At 37.7% G+C, this 20,339-nt stretch overlaps 1 protein-coding gene across 1 annotated transcript in view; it reads left to right on the forward strand.

The window, feature by feature from the left end:
* Positions 1 to 855: 855 nt before the first annotated feature.
* The window catches only part of CPE (carboxypeptidase E), a 103,733-nt gene continuing 84,249 nt past the window's right edge, over positions 856 to 20,339 (forward strand). The window contains exon 1 of the mRNA XM_079143360.1: positions 856 to 1,389. Coding sequence (XP_078999486.1) covers positions 1,083 to 1,389 — 307 coding nt within the window. The 5' untranslated portion in view covers positions 856 to 1,082. The remainder of the gene's footprint in view (positions 1,390 to 20,339) is intronic.

A 20,339-nucleotide genomic window follows, 5' to 3' on the forward strand; every position in this document is an offset into this window, starting at 1 on the left:
CAGATTGTGCTGTACTTAAATCTAAAAGGCAACCTCTTCAGGGTAACATCTGCTCCAGATATTGTCCATGAATATAAATCCTACCGAAGACTGGATATTTAAAACTGTAAATGATTTTACATTTTTACAATTTGTGAAAGGATTGGAGGTGCCACGTCATGATCAGTTTTCTCTCTATATCAGGATGTGATCTTAATGTCAAACCAAATCTTTTGTCTAACGGACCAGCAGAGGCTTATTTCGTTTTCCCAGGGGGTGTTTATAGACAATGTTCTTGAAGGCACTGCCAAATGACATTGTCTCATTGTTTTTCCCTGTAAGAATGTGCATAAATACAATTAAAGACAGTAGCTGCAAATTGGTAGAAAGCATTTTTATCTTTTAAATCTCTAAGTTGAAGTGCACCATGTTCTGGTTTCTAGCCAGGCCTTGCTATAAATAAAATCCCAACCGTTGGGTTTGTGTTCACACTATTGATACAGTGATGCGTCAGGAAGAGAAGGCGAGTGACTCCTAATACTTCTCTTTTTGTTCATTTTCTTCCTGGAATATTCTCTAATTCTCGAATGCATCAAGATGGAAACCCCGTTCTGCTTAGAATAGATGTTTCTTTAAAAGGTTCCACTAACAATCCAAGAATCATTTTCCACGTGCGGTGTCATGGGTCACGGTTTTCTCAATGACAGCGACGTCCCGAAGCCGAGACCTAAGCGATCATTTCACCTGGGTCGCCCCAGGCGCCATTTGGCTTTTGCCGAGGTTTCGAGCCAACAGACGCGGCCAGCTGCCCTCCCCGACGAACCCCGCTGCCGCTGTCTGCCGGCCCCCGGATCGCAGTGGTTTCTCCTGCAGCTCCCCTGGGCTCGGCGGCCAGTAGTGCAGCCCGCAGAGCCGCCGCGTCGCCCCTCTCCTCTGGGTGGCCCCAGCGCGCGGTGGCACTCGTTCAGCGCAGAAGGTGAGGCAAGCGGAGGCTGGTGCGGAACTTGTCGCCGCTCGCGCAGCGCCTGCCAGCTAAACCCCGGGCCCGGCAGACAAAAGAGGCCGCCAGTGCAGGAAGGCACGGCCGGCGGCGGAGCGCAGCGATGGCCGGGCGAGGAGGCAGCGCGCTGCTGGCGCTGTGCGTGGCACTGGCCGCCTGCGGGTGGCTGCTGGGTGCTGACGCCCAGGAGCCCGGGGCGCCCGCGGCGGGCATGAGGCGGCGCCGGAGGCTGCAGCAGGAAGACGGCATCTCCTTTGAGTACCACCGCTACCCCGAGCTGCGCGAGGCGCTGGTGTCCGTGTGGCTGCAGTGCACTGCCATCAGCAGGATCTACACGGTGGGGCGCAGCTTCGAGGGCCGGGAGCTCCTGGTCATCGAGCTGTCCGACAACCCTGGGGTCCATGAGCCTGGTAAGGGCGCTGCCCGCTGCCAGCCCTGGAGGCGTCCCGGAGGGCGGCAGAGGGTCGGACTGGTGGCGGTGGGGGAAGGAGGGGAAGGTGGGCCCGGGTGCCTTGGGTGAACGGTGTCTGGGGTAGGTGGGAGTGAAAGGAGGGCTGGACACCGGGCGGAATCTGACCGGGACCGCCACGGGTGGCAGGGAGCCTAATCTCGGTCCCCCTCGCCCATCCCCCCAGCCCCGGGCCATCTCCGCAGCCCTTATGGCCACTGTTTGGGGAGCACAGGCGAGAGGCTGGAGAAGGTGGGGGACCAGAGTACGGAGCTGGCAAATCCCGGTGCGCGCAAAGCCGGCGGCCACCCTCGCAGCCGAATCCAACACTCCGAGGAATAACTGCGAGTCCTCGGGAAGGCGGCCGGCCTTCTGCACAGAGGAGTGGAAAGATAAGGTGCAGAAGGCGGGGTTTCAGAGAAAGCCAGGAAGAGTCATTTGTCATTTGTTGCCTAATTTCCAGGGCCTCAGTTTATTGGGTGCCGGGGGCCCTGCGTGCCCATCTCTACCTGCACGCGCCCTGGGAGGTACACCCACTGCTTAGGGTGCTCAGGAATTTTAAGGATGTTGCCAATCGGGGGCGGTGGTTGTTCAGACACGCAGCTCTTCCCACCAGGGCGGAAAAGTGGTCTCTGACAAGCTTTCAGATTTTGAAACTGCACATGATCTAAGGAAAAAGGAATAGTTCATTTTTTCTCTGCTTTAACCACGCTGATGAATAGTTTATGACTGGATTTTATACCAAATGATCCCACCTACTGATCGTACGCACCTTCCTTCGGATTATGTTAAGGCATGTTTTAATTTATGTTAAATGTCATGCATTTAGTATTAATAAAGAGGTACGTAAAATGTTTTGGGGCTCTAAAAATATTTCTGCTTTTTGAAAATGATGCAGGCCTGATCTTCCTCTGAGAGTGAAGGTAATCTGAACTAATAATATCGGCACGCAATGCTTTTTTTTTTTTTTTTTTTTTTAATGACAAAGAAAGCAAGAAAATAGGCTAAACATTCTCAATGCAATGCCAGAAGAGTTTTATAATGATACATGAGAACCAATCTAAGGTATTAAAATGTGTGATAAATAGAAACATTTTGATATTTAAATGTGTAGCATATGGGTTAATCAAAAATAGATCTTTAGAAAATATTTATTACCTTCAAACAATGTAAACAACAAGGTTTGAATAAATTTGCTCTCACAATCCTGAAATCAGGTCCCAGAAAACATTTAACACAACGCATTTCAGCAGAATTCAGCATGTAGAATTGGAAATTTTGAAAATTAGTTTGATACTGCTATCTAAACACAAAGAAAAATCGTAAAAGTGGCGACTCACTTTCAACTAAGTCAAATAACCAAAGCCAGGACATCCCAAGCAATTAAGTCTAGTCTACATAGTTTTGATTCTCCTGCTTCCGACTTAATTGGAACTCTTTGTTATTTTACTTTTTGTAGATTGCTTCTAGTTTGACACATTAAGATATTAATATGAAAGTTAATGTTTATCTTTCTGTTGTCCTGTTTCAAATTTAGAAATACAATTTATAAGTAATAGTACTGTAAGAATGTAATATGGTTTTGAAAATGAAGACAATGATTCTTTTGCTTGAATATCTGGAATGGATAGTCCAGCAAGATTTGCAGATCCTTCTTGTAGACTGCAACTCTATGAGGTAGGGCCTGTCACCAGCACCCAGTTAGGGCATAGCACACAGTGGGACTGAATATACATTAGAAATAATACACATTATGGAAAAATACTGAACAAAAATGATTAAGCATGTATAACTAAAAAGAACAATTAAAAAAGAAAAATGACCAGTCAATATCTGGACAACATAGTATTTTAAAATAAAAAGTTTTATTTATCATTTATGTAAAATACATAAATTTATTTCATCTTACAAAGATACTCAGAAATCTTGTGTAATATGTGCTTGGCAATTCCTTATTAAATGCAGGAAACTTAAGTTTAGGTATTGCTTTACTAATAGAATACAAAATGTCTATCCATTGCATTTTTAAAAAATAAAAAACTGTTTTGAACTAACACTAAAACATTATGGGGTGATTTTCCCCTCCACCACTTTTCATGAGGGGTAAGTAAGCTAGAAATCTTCAGGCTACTAGTAAAGATAGAGATTGATCAGTATAAATTTTGATAGTACTTTTGTGAATTAACTTTATAGGAAGTTTTGGTAAAGAAAAACATCATTCTTAAATGGCTTCAAATTCCTTTCAAAATGAACTATTTTAAGAAATGAAAAAGAAATATCCATATCTAGTCTGAGGTAGAAGTGGGCTCATTTAGTGTTTTTGTTTTGTTTTGGGGTACTGGGGATTGGACCCAGGGGCCCTTTATCACTGCACCACATCCCCAGTTCTTTTTATTTCTTATTTGGAGACAGGGTCTCACTAAGTTGCTGACACTGGCCTTCATCTTTTGATCCTCCTGATTCAGCCTCCCAAATCACTGGGATTATAGGCATGAGTCAACATGCCCAGTACTCATTCAGTGTTTTTTTGAGCACAATGTATACTCAAGGTGAGCCAAGTTCATGGATTGTCCAGAATATAGTGCTTGCCCTCATGAGAACAGATAATTGGAGAGTTGACAGCATAAAGGTGTGCAGAGCTGTAAGAACAGCTGTGGCAAGACTGGAGAAAGAGTAGGGACACTAGTTTAGAGGACTGGGTTATTGAAGACTGCATGAGCAGAAGGTCAGAAGTGTGTAGATTATTGAAGTTTACAAACCCCAAAGTCGCTCAGATAGCTTTGGAAAGAGCACAACTGCCTTAACTATTTTTCCCTTATAGGTGTCCCTGCCCTTTGGTTTGTTCAAAATAACGTTTTTTAAAATATATATTTTTATTTGTTCTAATTAGTTATACAAGACAGTAGAATGCATTTTGACACATCATACATAAATGGGTTATAACTTCTCATTCATCTGGTTGTGCATGAGGTAGTGACATGTCATGTAATCTTATATGCACTTGGGTAATAATGTTCGATTCATTTTACTATTATTCACTCCCCATGCCCCCTCCCCTCTATCTAGTCCAAAATACCTCTATTCTCCCCTGACCCCCCCTTATTATGCATTAGCATCCACATATCAGAGAAAACATTTGGCCTTTGGTTCTTTGGGATTGACTTCCAAAATAGTATTTCTGATTCAGTTTTAGGAACTAGTGTTTAACTTCATTTCATTTACTTGAATAAAACTTTGATGAAGTTGTTATACATTATTTTCTAGCAAGAGAGAAGTGTGAAGTTTGTTAGTTTTCTTAATCTAGATTCTGTTTTGGAATTTAAAAAAATGTAGTGGGCTGGGAACGTGGATCAGTGGTGGAGCACTTGCCTAGGATGGGCAAGAAAAAATAGAAGGAGAAAGAGAAGAAGAAAAATAGCTATTTTCTAAGGATTTTAGTGATAATAATAGAAGAACTCTAACAAAACAAAACAGAACAGCATAAACACCAAGTGCTTCTCCCTGAAGTGGAAACCGCATGAGGTTTACTTGGTGAAATCAACAGTTTATGGCCAGATGTTTGTTGAAACCACCACTTATTTCCTGAGTTGAAAGAAATGATCTTTCTGTTTGTTTGCCATAGGCTGTGGGGTGAACTTGAACTTATCTTCTGAAAATGATTCTCTCAGATATTCAACATTTGAATTCATCTAAGGAGAAAGAAAATTCCCTTTCTAATGGATGAGTGAGGAACATCTATACCTATTGTCTTGACAGCATCAGAATCAGCTTGATTTTTGAGGGGGTGAAATACTCATAAAAGAGACATTTATCAATTTATGTCTAAGTAATAAAACCCATATTTCCAAAACTTTCTTCCCAGAGTTAAATATAATTTAAGACTCTTTTGTTTAAAATACTGATTCTTTCTCATTGTAGTTCAAGATTGCTTTTTGGAAGTGAATCTGATTTATAGCTGAAATGCTATCTTAAACACATTCTTTAGAGCATGGATTTTTCTTTCTCAAAGACTGGAATGATTATTTTGGACCCATTCCCCCCAAGAATCTGTTAAAATTTAAAGCATGCGAATGCCAGTATGTATTTGCCAAATATTGTGATGGGACATTTAATGCTGGCAAAATTTCTATACAGTTAAAAAAAAAAAAAAGAAGTGGGAATTTTAATTATTTGTATGGCCTCTTTTCATAACAGATTACTATGTATTCATGTGAAATAATCACAACTAAGTAACATCTTGCAATTGGTAAAGATAGATATTAGATTCTAGAGAAAAATCTAGATCAAGCCACACATGGTCAAGGGTTATTTTTAGACCTGAATGAGTCACCACAGTGTTTGCCAGAAGTAACAGTTCTTGACTGACTTGTGATAGGCTAGTGGAAGAGAGGAACCTGGCTCCTAACATTGTAGCCTGTGCTCAGACAAAAGAGGTGACCTCTGTGAAAACTGGTTTGAGAGGCCGTCAGTGAACCATCTGCCATCTTGGTTTACCATAAGGGGTGCAATCCCCACCTTTAGGGATTTAGGATTTAGAAAGAGCCCTATAAGAGGTGACACTTTTTACCCAGCTTTTCTGAAGTGTATTCAATAGAACATTAATTTAGCATGATTTGATAGGTATGAGGTAAACAAGGATAAATAAGTTTGTATATTGCAAAACTCATCATAGCTCTTAATATGCTAATGAACATTTCTAAATTTCTATGTGAGATGTATATAATACAGTACTTTCCAATTGTCTGACAATAAAATCTTTTTTTTTTTTTTTTAAAAAAAAACTAATATCACCCTATCTTGAGATATGGTATTAGTCCATTGTTATTGATCATCATGTTATTAAGGATTCATTTGACAATTCTCTAGCAGGCCCCTCAGGAGGACAAAGCATGTGTTTTCCTTTCCTTTTTTTCCTCTAAAGACAGTTAGTGTGTGCTTTATGTAAAGTAGGCTCTAAGATACATTCATTTAATTCAGAGTATGATTCTGAGGCATTGAGGCATAGGACAAACAGTTTTGATTGGCAAGATTAGTTAGACCAATGCATTTCAATTCTATTCTTGTTAATTAGCTTCCTGATTTCAAATCCTGTTTACTCTTTTTTTCCTGTCTATAAGATGGGAATTCCTAATTTCACAGGATTGCTATGAGGCCCAAGTAATATAAGATATAGAAGAGAATCTAATGAAGTCACTTGCATCTAATTATTAATAAGATGGGCTAATTCATAACAGTTTTTCTTCACTTCAGTTGCTCTGCAAAATGTGCTCCATGGGCTTTTTATTAGACTAGGGACTGTTGTCGATGTCATCATTTGGCATTTGCTCACCTCTATGATGGTGTCGCACAGGCCTGGTTGACAGCCCGGGAAGTGTTCTTCCCTGCTAGTAATATTTTCTTGCACACAACTGTTTGCCTTTTATCAATTTTTTAATATGAGGGACATGCCTGCTCTTCTTCCTCTTTACCATTCTATTTTGCGTCATAGGAATGAAATGTTCATCATTATCTGAGAATGTCCTTCTGGTTGTTACTTTAGATAGTTAAATAGATCTAGGATGATTTCAACATTTTTATTGGCAATCTAATTTATTTTCCTAATTTATCATGAAACTGCTTAGATCCTGATTAACTTTTATTCTTAGAAGTGAAAGATCATTGGCACCTCTTTTCTTTCCCCTTCCAAACTTTCTGGCCTTGACTGAGTTTTTTTTTCTTTGTGTTTCTTTGAGTTCTTTGGAGAGCTATAAGGTTAAGGTATACAGTGTAGACTTTGATGTTAGGGTGCATAAGTTTAAACCCTGGTTCTTATTTTCAACTAAGAGCTCTTGGGACAGTCGATTTCTCTCATAAGTCCTAAATGTATCATCTATGGAAAGAATATTATGTGGTAATTAAATGAGGTGTTAAATATAAAGTTCTTAATTCAGCATATGGCAACAGTTGTATTTACCTCTCTCTGGCACTTTCCACTGTTGGTCTGTGTGTTCCCTCAGTTGACTGTAAGTTTGCACTAAGGGATTGCATTTTGTTTATTTCTTTATCCCAAATGTCATACTATGCTTAGGATATAGTAGCCACTCAGTGAATATTTATGGAATAAATGCAATTTCTCAAACAGTTAAAAATGCATGTGGTAAAACAAAGCTATGGTGAAGGTCGATGTTGACATCCATGTTAGCCTGCTGGAAGTGTGATAACAAAAAAGGAGATAAGTGGTGTTTTAGGGATTTGTATACTGACATTTAATCGTGTTCAATCCAGGATTGTATAAAGGAGAAATCCACCAGCTACCGTCTTTTCAAGTTTCATTGATGCACTTACTTCATTTCATCTGTAGTAGTGGCACCGGCACCAGACTCTACCTCTTGGCTGCCTCATTCTTCACACATTTTAGAAAGTTAAGCTCCTTCTTAAATGCTAAATCCAAGTTTTAAAGATAATCAGTCAAAATTTATTTAGTAAAATCAGTCTTTCAAGAATCTGCTTGAAGGCACAGGCTGGTGGGGCCCACCTGTCATCCCAGTGACTCGGGAGGCTGAGGTAGGTGCATGGCCAGTTCAAGGCCAGTCTCAGCAATTTAGCAAGACCCTCAGCAGCTTAAGGAGAATCTGTCTCAAAATATAAGATAAAAAGGACTGGGGATGTAGCTTAGGGGTAAGATGCCCTGAGTTTGATCCGCAGTCCTGGAAAAAAATAAAAATCTCTCTGAAACTTTAGTGTTGCATGCTAAAAACTGTGTGCTTGTTTTTAATACTGTAGTCATGCATCTTCAGGTTTGAAGTTTCCTTTTCCTCATGAAATGGTATTTAAATTGTACACTTGAAAATGTTACAAAAGAGAGCTAACTCCAAAAGCTAACCAATGGGCTAAACAATGTTAAATCTACAACAAGTTTAAATGTACTCCTTTCCCTTCCCATTAATTACAGGAATTGCCCTAGGTCCATTGCTCTACCAGTGTTTCTTCTAAAATTCATGATATGGTATTTTGCAAGGGTCTAACAGTCAGCTCTTTCTAATACAGCATAGTCAAAGAGGAGAGCCCATTTATGTTTCCAGTGCATTTTATTATTTTCAAATATCTACCAGTGGCCAAGTAAGTAATATTTGCAGGATAAGGTGGCACAGATAGAATATCACTGACCAACTCTTGAACAAAAATAAACTTATTAGTTGTGATAATATACTCTGGAACAACTTTCCACTGTTAGTAAATATTTTGCTTTTTACAGAAATCTCTTTAACTGTAATATCACTATTAAGTATTATAGTTCCATAACAATGATAAAAAACCACCAGGCATAGTGCTGCATACCGGTAATCTCAGTGGCTTAGGAAGCTGAGGCAGGAGAATTTTGAGTTCAAAGCCAGCCTCAGCAACTTAACGAGACTCTATCTCTAAATAAAATATAAAAAAAGGCCTGGGAATGTGGCTCAGTGGTTAAGTACCCCTGGTTTAATCCCTAGTATCAAAACCAACCAAATAAATAAACAGTAAAAAAAAATCCCTTCATCTTAAGACATTTCAAACAAAGACTGTTTATTTTGAAAATGAATGTAGATCATTTATTTTTTAAATGAGACTAAAGCAAATTTTTAACTTAAATTCAGGTTGCTAAAGTTCCCTTGCTGAGGTTTTTGCATGTCAAGGTAATTGGGAGAAATGATTACTTCATTTATTTGCTCACTGCAGGCAGCTCCTCACATGTTCAGATCCTGGAGTGAGACTTTTTATTTGGACCTACCTAGTTTGCGTCCCTACATCATCTGAATATTTAAATCCAGAAAATCTTTTCTTCACTATCCAGCTGTTATTCACTGCCATTGTGTAATATTTTCCCCCAAGAAATATATCTGGAGCTAAGTTCAACAACTAGCCCAAATCATAACCCTTGACCATGAATTTACGGTAGAAAAACTTCAATAATAAAATGATAAGTATTAGGTTGTTACCCAAGCAATATTTTAATAGCCCTTTTCTGTTTCTTTTATCTAACCAAGGAGTAATTTCTAAGACAACCTTTTATAGTAAACATTGTAAAATATTGCTATGTGGCATTCCACATTGAAATCAGTTCTCAGAGGTGAAAAAAAAATATTGGCCTTTGTTAATATGAGTAATACTTCCAAATTAATTTAGGGACTATTTAATGAATACACACTATGTGTATATCATTTTGTTTACTTATTTATTTTTTTCAGTACTGGGGATTGAACCCAGGAGTGCTCTACCACTGAACTACATCCCCAGCTATTTTTATTTTTAATTTTGAGACAGGGTATTGTTAAATTTTCCAGGTTGGCCTCAGATTTGCAATCCTCTTGAATCATCCTCCTGAGTCGCTGGGATTATAAGGCCTGTGTCATGATGCCCAGTTGCCATTTTACTTTATGTCAGTCACCTTTGGAGGCAATACCTTCACATATCTTGAGATGTTATTTCATTTCTTGCTTTGGATTTACTTTTTTTACAGTGGGTACAATTAGTTTGCATATAATCAGTGGGTGCATTATTTGATTCCACAAAATGTCTGCAGCATATAGATGCAAAGGTGAAATGTTTCTCCTTCCTTTCTTGATGTAGCAAATATGACGATGGTATGTACAGAGGAAACTACTGGAAATGTTAAAGACATTTGCAAAAGAATTTTTTTTGTCCTTTTTGTGTTTTATGTGCAGTGTTGGATATATGATTTTAAAATACAACAGTCTTATTGAAATAGTTTTAGTTGACTCAAAATGTGACATTGTTCAGCACAGATTTTCCTTCTTTAAGTTTACTAGTAAAGGAAATTGGTTTTATTCATTGTGGGAATTCAGTAAATGTTAAGCCAGATTCTCAATATAATTAGCATCTTGAGAATTAATTTTGCATACTTTTGAAAACTGTATTAACCCAGCAAATCAACAGGACCTTTAGAAAGCTGTACGAAGAAAAGTCAGCTTGCTAAATGTATTTTCTCAAGACTTATATTCACTTTTTCAAAAATGAAACCATAAAAATACAGATAGTTCTCATGGGAATACTATATACACATATAGATTTTGTCTAGATTTTGAAAATGGCAAAATAATTGTGAATAAAGAAATCATCTCAAATTATTTTAAGTTTCAAGTTGGTTTAAAAGTATTTATAGATTTCACTTACATCTACAAAATAGTCTCTTTTTTGTTTTTTCTCTCTATTCATGGCTATTACTAGGAATTGTGAGCTTTCTCTTTTGTCTAAGCTGCTTATTATTTTCTAAAGGGTCTTTCTCAAACTGTTTTTCTTTCAGGAAGTTTTGTTTGTCTATTATTGTCTTCTCCAAATACAGTCAGATATTCTAACAGGGTTTTAAATAGTAGGACTTGAGTCACCTTTGCTTTTGTGAAGATGCTAACTGGGTTACCCTCTGTAGTAGGTACGGAGAGTGTTGTGAATATTCAAGTGATTCCATGTTTTCTTCTCCCCCTCCCCTGTAGCTTTCCTATTCTTTTGTGGTTATTAACATAATGAAGGAAAAGTGATCTGGATATAAACTGGCAGGTTTTGCCTGATAAACCTGGGTCATAAGCACATGGGATATGTGTACAGACACATTGACTGTCACCCATTTATCCATAGTGGCTCATCTCTAGAAACATCCTCCAGTTTGATCCTATATTAACAGCAGCTCTGTATCTATCATGGGTAAGGAATTAGATAATATTCATATATATGATAACTTGGTGCATGTAGAATCTTTCTTTTGTTGAAGTGCTTAAAATAAAAACCAGGGTCTGGGGATGTAGCTCAGTGGAAGGACATTTGCCCAGCATGTGCAAGGCCCTATGTCCAATTACCTACTCTGCCACAAACAAACCAGCAAAAGTCAGACACCTAAATTTCTTTCTTTTAAAAAGATGATCTTGTCAGGATAACCATTATTTACTCTGTACAAATATGCATGCAAATTGTTTTTATTTAGTAAGTACACTAAGGATAGTTATAATGTAAGAGAGGTAACTCAAGGAGTCTGTTTTTTAAGGGGGTTATTTTAAAGAGGTCATATGGAACTCCAGCAGAAACAAATGTTAATACAGGCATATTTTGGTATCAGACAGGGACAGTCAGTACCTAAGAGAGCTTCCTTTCTTAATTTCATCTTCATCTAATGTCCATAACACTTTCATAGTCATTTCTGACAAAATCGTAACTGTAAAAGGAGGCTTCAAAAACATGGCAGTAAGTTTAGTTAGAGTTCGTGATTTGAATATTGCTTGTGATGGAGTTTTCGTTCTCTCTGGAGGACCATCCTCCTTGCTAATTTCTTAACCAAACATTCTAAAACTTCCAGAAGATTGTGGAACTTAGAATCATTTATGAATCAATTTTCTAAAAACACCTGGCAAATGAACACATTTAAATATCATTAAAGTTATAAATGAGCAAGTCCAAACATCTAGTGAAAACCATACTTAAAATTAAATTTAGAACATATTTTTGTAATGTCAGCGATTCATTTTCCAAGTTGCCAAATAAGAAAATGATGTGTCTTCCCATTTCTTGAGAGGAGGTGTCCTAACCTGTCTGCCCTCTCCTGGAACCAGGACACTGACAGCACATTTTGGTGTGTATTATCCAGTGTATCAACTGGGTCTGTAGTAGGCTGTCCATGAACTGATGAATGAGTAGGCACTTCAGAATGAATGACACCCTTGTTGGATATACTGATACTTTGCCAAACCATTAACTGAGGGTGTGCAAACATCCCCCTTCTTGCACCTGCAGGCCAAACAGTGTATCAATGCACAGTCTTACCCTCTTTTCCTGGGAGCTGGAAGAGAAGTGGGTCATCTCTACCAGGCTTATTACTGTATCCACAGTGCCTGACTCTCATATTTGGTTCTCAACAAGGTAACACTCAACCCTTGGTTGGTCCCGTTTCTTATTCTGGTTCTTTCTACATAAAGCCTTGGCTCTGTGTTGCCTCCAGACTCCCAACCCTCCATGATCCTTTGGGCAGATGTTTCTAAAACTGTGTAACTTGACATACTGTTTTCCTTTTTGGGGAAAAAAGTCTTTAACTTCAAGGAAATTTATTATTTGTTTATTTGAAATAGTTTTTTTTTAGTTGTTGTTGGAACCTTTATTTTATTCATTTCTTTCTATGCGGTGCTGAGAATCGAGCCCAGTGACTCACACGTGCGAGGTAAGTGCTCTACCACTGAGTCACAACCTCAGCCCCAACTTAAAGGAAATTTAGAAATAACATGTATATAGTTAGAATTTTAAACATTTTAAAATTGTGTCATGTTTAATAGAATTGAGTGGATTGAATTTGAAGTATTTAAAATAATTAACTAAGAAGGAAGTCTCCTTTTAAGGTGGATAGAGAATCTGCTAGATTTGTTAATAGATTATTAAGATTTGTGAATAGAACTTAACTGCTTATGGAATAACTAGGATCTCAAGTTTATAATTTGCAACCCAATAAGTTGACTATTGTTTTAACAAACAAATTAACTTATAATTCTCAATAGTCACATAAGTCACTTTTCAGGGCCTGACAAAAACTTGCATTTAACATTAGTTTCTGCATACAGTGATTCCGAGCTCAAGTCTTTTTTTTTTTTTTTTTTTAATGGTGCTAGGGATTGAGGGTTTTGAGCAAGTTAAGCAAGCCCTCTACCAATGAGCTACATCTCCAGCTCTCAGAGCTCAATTCTTAAAGCAGGGGAGGTTTCTTCTGAAAGAATTTTTGCTACTTCTTGATTTTGAATGCATGAGTTGCAGAAAATTTTGGAGGTGTTAAACATGTGCAAAATACCTGATTAAACATGCATCCTTCTATGTGTTAATGTAGAGAAGAGTTCTATGAGCTTTCCTCAAATTAGCTTCCTTCAGCTTAGAAGAGCATCTTGGTTGGGTGTTTCTTGGAAGGGTCTGCCCAAAGCATATAGCATGTTTTTGTTTGGTTCCAGTGTTCAACTGTCCATTGTCGTGTCTGGGATTAATTGAGCTTCATGTTCTCATGAGTTATACCCGGTTTTATTGCACTTCTTAAACCCATCGCTGCTCCTAATTTGCTGTCCACTGGTCACTATGGACCAACTGGAGACACTTCATTAAAAGAGTCTATTAAATGCATTTGTGTCGAGATTAGTGTGTTGTAAATTGAGGGGAGCCCTGGGCTTTGCTCTAACAGTACACACCCTGAACTATGTGATAATGGTTTTTAGCACGAGATCTTTTCCTTTATTTCTAGACTTCTGGGTGCATTCTTTATGGTCCATTCAGACTGTTGAATAGATGGGGGTTGGAGGCAAGTTGTAATGTTTTAACGTTTTCCTTTCTGCTTCAGTTCTATTTCAGTTTTCACAAATTGTATCTTAAAAAATTACGTGTAGCTTTTAGGGTCACCAATTCAATGTGAGTTTGAAGATATTTTTCCTAAGTATTTAAAAACTCATATTTTTGCTGCTATTGCTATTGTAATGTCGAAGCTGAATGTGCTGGTTTCTAGAATTCTGTGACCTTTGTATACAGGGAGAGGGGATAAATGGGAATGTGTTTCTTGAATGAATGTACAGAAGGTGAGACTTGCTGGTATTTTCTCAAAAATTCATTGGATGCAGGTAATGTTTTTATGGACTCTATAAAGACAGTAGCATAAGGAAAACATTCACACCTTGGCCAACTTTTCCAAAAAGCCAAGAAGGCTCTCATTTTTATATCATGCCACATTTTCCATGATGTTCTTAGTTCTTAGTCCAGGGTAGTAAGAATTCTTTATTATAAAAAGGGCCCTTCTAATAACTCGTAGGTATAAATCACCCTAATTGGACAGATCCCCAAGAAAAATATAAAGATATTCATTCACCTGATGTTTGGAAATACTAGTTCACATTTGGAAATCAAACTCTTGAATAGTAGAGGGCAGTAAATAAAATACTGCATCTTTCATTTATGAATGTGTTATTATATTTGTAGTTCTGACATTCTTAAGAATAATAACTAGTGCTTACCACATGAGTGACATTCTGCAAATTGAAGGCATTTCAGAAGGGAGCAACAGGCAACGATGTTTTACCAAGTACCTAGTAGGGAGGTACTGAATCTTTTCTATGGGAGTTGAGAGGAAGCGGGGAGAGAGGGAAAGAGAGAGGGAGAAAGAGAGAGAGAAAAGAGAAAATCAAGGCAGGGTTTTCAGAAGGAGCTGAGGATTTGAATAGGATTTAAAAGGTGAATAAAACCGTGAAGTAAAAGAGAACTTCATTCTAAGTCAGTGAAAGGTCATTCATGCTTCTTGTGTGTTTTTCTTCATTGTTGTCAATATGGTGATATCTAAGTGTTCCATACATGTTGTACCAGATAATTATATTACATTAATGTGAGAATAAAATGTTGGGGCCATTGTCTTTGGGGTCAGTTTCCCTCATCAGGATAGTAAAACTATTTGGGATAGAGAGCACATCAATATTTTATTTTTACATATGGGAATAAAGAGTATACTCTAATATGGTTATATTACAGATTATTTTTCTATATGATAATATATAATTATAAACAATTATATTAAACATATATTGTAGTGTAGTAAACAATAATTGGTTACCAATATTATTTCCTAGGTAGTTTTTATTGAAGACTCCCTAGTAAGTCGTGGAGTAAAAAGATGTTAGGTAATTTACCTTGGCCAATTTCTAGTAGTTAAATATATCTCAATGTGTTCTGTTTTTTTTTTTTTTTTATTTTATTTTTAATTTTTTAATTTGTTCTAATTAGTTGTACATGACAGTAGAATGCATTTATACATTTTGCTAGATCATGCATAAATGAAGTGTAATTTCTGGTTTTTCTGATTGTACATATTGGTTTTTTTGGGTGACTTGACTATGCAATTAAAAAACTATATTTAGTGCTGAGTACTGGGTGCCGTGGCCTGCACTTCCTGATTTGGAAGGCTGAGGCAGGAGGATCGATCACTTGAGCCAGAAGTTCAAGGCCAGTCTGGATAACATAGCAACAAACACAGAACAACAACCACCACCAAAACAAAAACTATGTTTACAAACAAAATAGAAAAAAAAAAAAAAAAAAAAAAAAAAAAAAAAGAAAGAAAGAAAGAAAGAAAAGAAAAAGAAAGAAAATAGAACAACAACAAAAGTGATGTAGTTGAGTTTCTGGAAGAGAATTCAGTCCACAGCTTTTTCTCCCTGCATTGGCAGCTGTTTTAGAGCATCCATCCAGCTGCCTTTGTCTAGCACTTGAATAATGATCATAGAGTTTGTCAGATGCTTTTGGGAGAGAAATTCACTATGTGGAAATATTTAGTATTTAGCTAATTTTTCCAGTTATAGGTTTTTGATTAGGGTAAATTTATTTTGAATTACTCCTAATGTCAAAACCAATCTTCATTAGTGTTCCATAGAATTGTGAAACATTAGAATTATAGATTTTTTCCTAGCTGGAAGGAATACTCTCATTTTATAGATGATTAAATTGAGCTTCAGAGAGAGATTAAATGACCTGCACAAGGTTGTGAAGTCTGGGTTGCCTGGAACTCATTTCCTGGTATACAGTCGGGTATTGCTTTCAGGGCATGTCGGAGAATCGTGTACACAGATGGGGAATGAATGCAACTCTTCCTGACGTGGCCGTGAACTGTTTGTGTGGACTTGTCTGGGAGAGTTCACTGGAATGTAACTTATCAGTATGTTTTCCATTCCTTAGAGCAGAGCTTCCTGACCTGCGTGCTGTGAATGGTGACGGTTGGGCCAGAGTTGGGTGGACAAAGGCCTGGGGTAGCAAAAAATCAGGAAAGGATTGAAATAAATCACCCCAGCATACTATAAGCACATGCAGGAAATGTTATTTTTCTTGGCAGTAAAATCGACTCTCTAGGAAGAAACAAGCTTTTGTTGGAAGATTGCTCTATGAACTCTTTGGAGGGCTGGGCCTTCAGGGCTAAGGAATTAGCTAAATTGAATAAAAAGGGAGGCTGTGGGGAGTCACAGAGGAAGAGATGGGATGGTGGCTTAAGAGGAACTGTAGGGATAACAGGAATGTGGACTGGAGCATCAGCAGAATTTACCATGTTCCATCACGTTTCGTGAAGAAGATTACATGGTGGGGTGGTGGTGGTGTGTGGGATGAAGGACTCAATCTTTGTTCAGAACAGGCACTGGTAAGGGCTGGGGGTGTAGCTCCGAGTCTGAGCATACGTTTAGCATACATGAGGCCCTGGGCTTGATGTCCAATAAAAAACAAAAACAAAAAAGAAAAGAGAGAGAGAGGCATGGGCCAAAGCGAAGACTGTCCAGAGAAAGACAGAAATTATGACACAATTATGAGAACTTAATAATGGAAATCAGATACCCAACATGCCACGGTGATTTCTAGAAAGAAAGCATGAACTCTGGAACGTGCAGAGGGGAGTGAAGAGAGAGGAGGGGCTGTAGGGATGGGAAGGACAGTAAATGAGACATTATTACCCTATATACATGTATGATTACACATCAGGCCTGACTCTGCACCATGTTCAGCCAGAGGAAGGAGAAATCATACTCCATTTGTGTACAAGGTGTCCAAAAGCATTCTACTTCAAGTATAACTAATTAGAACAAATTTTAAAAAAAGAACACATGAAAGTAATTCAGGGAGGATTTAGGCTTCTCCCATCTCACTTATTTTTCAGTGAAGATTCCTGTTATGTATTCCAAACTGGAATCCTCGTCCCAGGAGAATATGAACACTGGGAGAGGGTCTCTGTGGTTTGTAAGGGTAACTCCAGGTTTATGTGCACCATGCAGAATGAATCATGAGTTGTGTGGCTGGAGGTCAGAGTGGAGAACATAAATAACCAAAAGTGGGTGAGGTTTCCTTTCAAAAATGGTACCCATGCTGGCCTGCTCATATGTCTACAGTAAATGTTAATGTTTGGAAAGTAATTTGTGCTAAATAGGGAATCACATATTTGTTGAGAACATTTTCCAAACCAACAACCAGCACACAGTTTCTCAAAAGATGTTATTTCCATATTTGAGACTTATACAAAACACATTAAAATGCTATAAGAATTATTGATATATATTTAATAAATGGCTTTTATTAAGAATAAAGAGTCTCTTTAAGTTATTGTACAGAAATAGTATGCATTATTATAAGCCTTTAAGAACACATATTAAATACATGTAAGTGAATATTTTTGTTTTGATTTTTGCCCTGTGAGAAACTTTTCCAGACTGATTAGATGATAAATTCTGTTGGAAATTTATTGTCAGGATATAAGCAAGCAAAATATTCCGGTGTATCAGGCCGATGTTTTTGTGAGAGGGTGTGTACTCCTATCAGCAGGAAAGGAGCTCATAAGGCAATGAAAAGACTTGAAATAATTATACAGCTAATTTAGGATGACATAACTTTCCTTTTGATTACTGTATTATTTCTGGTTAAAGTGTTGGTCTGGATCCTTTGGACTGTTGCTTTACACCTTCATTTGATCTGTGTATAGTCATAACAAGAGTGTCAATAAGAGTGGGGACCCAGGGCCTAATCACACATGGGGTAGGACGGAGTGGGGAGAGTTCTACATACATTGAGGGTCTATGAACAACACTGGTCATGGTTGGTCCATTTTATTGGCAGCCATTTCTTTGACATGCTAATAAAAAATAATTTTTTAGGGTTCACTTCCAAGTTTTCATATGATTTGAATGAAAGGAATGTGGACCAAATTTTGTCTTGTTTCTTGCTTCCTATTAAATCTGTATTTGGACTAGAAACTAAAGTCAGCATAAGGTAAAACTTGAAATCAGAAATTCTATGCATTATAAATAGTTCAAAGGAGTTTGTATGTTAATTCACACGTAAAGCATAGTACAGGGCTGTTGGGGAATGTTTTTTTAACCCCTCAGAGAATGCTCACTGGCCACATGTAAGACCCTAAATGCCCCAAATACTTCATTACTTTGTAATGGTTTTGAACTCAATCTTGCACCTATGGGGTGAGGCTATGCTAATTCTAAAATGAAGAATCTTCTCTTTCTTCCTTTTGGTACTGGGGATGGAACCCAGGGATGCTTTACCGCCACTGAGCTACATCCTCAGCCTTTTTAATTTGAGATGGGAGTATCACTAAATTGCCCAGCCTGGTCTTGAACTTGTGATTCCCCTGTAACAGCCTCCTGAGTAGCACTGATTATAGGCCTGTGCCACTGCATCTGACTTCCCTTCTCTAAAGTAAATAAGAACTAGATTGACTTCTAGCCAGGCAGTTATTCTAAGACCACTGCAACTTTTTCTTACAAAAGAGGTTGCCCTAAAGATGTTCCATTTGCCTTGCTCTCTTTTTTTCTCCTCCCTCCAAAGAATAAAGTGTTTGTGTGTATTGTGTTGAAATTTCAAGTTTAGCAGAGTGTTTGTGAAAAAATACAATTCAGATCGTCAAATTTGTTCTTTGCACAGTAAGGCTGTTGGTCCCTTGGAGATACATTACATCACATCTCTGAACGAGTTCTTCGATTCATTTTTAACTGGGCCAGGGTCTCTAGTCAGAGGACTAGGAATTGCTGGTTTCAGACCCACTTGCGGTTGTGGCCTGGAGTCTCTGTGTAGCTCCTACAACCTGGATCTGAGAAAGCTCTTAAAAAGTGACCTATTGAACTTTGTAAATCTCAATAAGAAGTTAAGATAATGAAGATGGTTAAAAAGATTATGGCAGACCAAAATAAAGCATTTGAATTAAAAGGAGAAAATGAAGCCAACTGGAAGCCAAAAATCATTAAAACACAGGATAAGTTAGAAAATAAAGAAAATAAAACTTCAAGGCAAATCAGAAAGGCTAAACTCAGTGTTGTAATGTTACAAAGTGAATATGAATTCACTTCATATTTTTGTTCTTACTTAGATAATGCTTAGTATATACCAAGCACGTTTTAAAATCCTAACACAGCCTCATAACCCTGGTTATTATCCTCATTCATTCTACAAATTGAGAAATGGAAGTATGGAAAGATTAAGTGATTTGTTTGAAATCACAGATGGGTAAACCTGTGGCAAAACCAAGACTGGAATATATGGCTACGTGGCTACGGGTAGGTAAATACATGGGATCAGTATGTTAGGCACCTCCTTGCTCTGTCTTCCTCCCTCTGAGGCTGGCTCCTCTCTTCCTTCTATTCTCCTTTCCCCTTTCAGGGAAATGTTCCTTCGAGACATGTGACTTGAGGGAGTGTTGCTGCCATGCTCTTAGACATCCTCTTTCCGGGCTTTCAAAGTCAGCATCCTTTCTACCTCCCCCATCTTGCTTTTAGTTTTTAATTAAAAAATCAACACACATAAAAACATAAAACTGTAGATATTTATGGGGTACCCTGTGATGTTTTGATTCATGTATACATTGTCTAGTGTTTTAATCAAGTTAAATCTATGTTCTTAAATATTTGTCATTTTATGATGAAATCATTCTAAATCCTTTATTCTACTGTTTAAAGATTTATTGTTGTGTGTAGTCACCCTACTGTGCTTTAGCATACCAACATTTCTTACTCCTAACTGTAACTTAATATCCTTGATCAATCTCCCACATTATCTTGATTCTACAATCTATTTCCAAACAGTATCTCTGGTTCTCTGCATAAACAAGATCATTTCCCTTTTATGGGACAAATTATCTTGTCAACTAATAATTGAAACTGTATTAACTGTAACATTTAATTGTTATTTTGAACATTCCTATTAGTAGCTTAGAGGCTGGTAACAATAAAACATGATTCCAATCTTTTGTACATTATTTATTTCATTGATTGCTTTTTCGAATCAGTTTAGAAAAAAACCTCAAGTGTTAATATTAGTAAAAGACTAAGAAGAACATCTACCAGGGAAAATTTCTAAGACAATTACATTTGGCTTTATATTTAGGATTATTAACTTACAAGTGTATGC

This window comes from Sciurus vulgaris (assembly GCF_902686455.1).
Source record: "Sciurus vulgaris genome assembly, chromosome: 5".
NCBI lineage: Eukaryota > Metazoa > Chordata > Mammalia > Rodentia > Sciuridae > Sciurus > Sciurus vulgaris.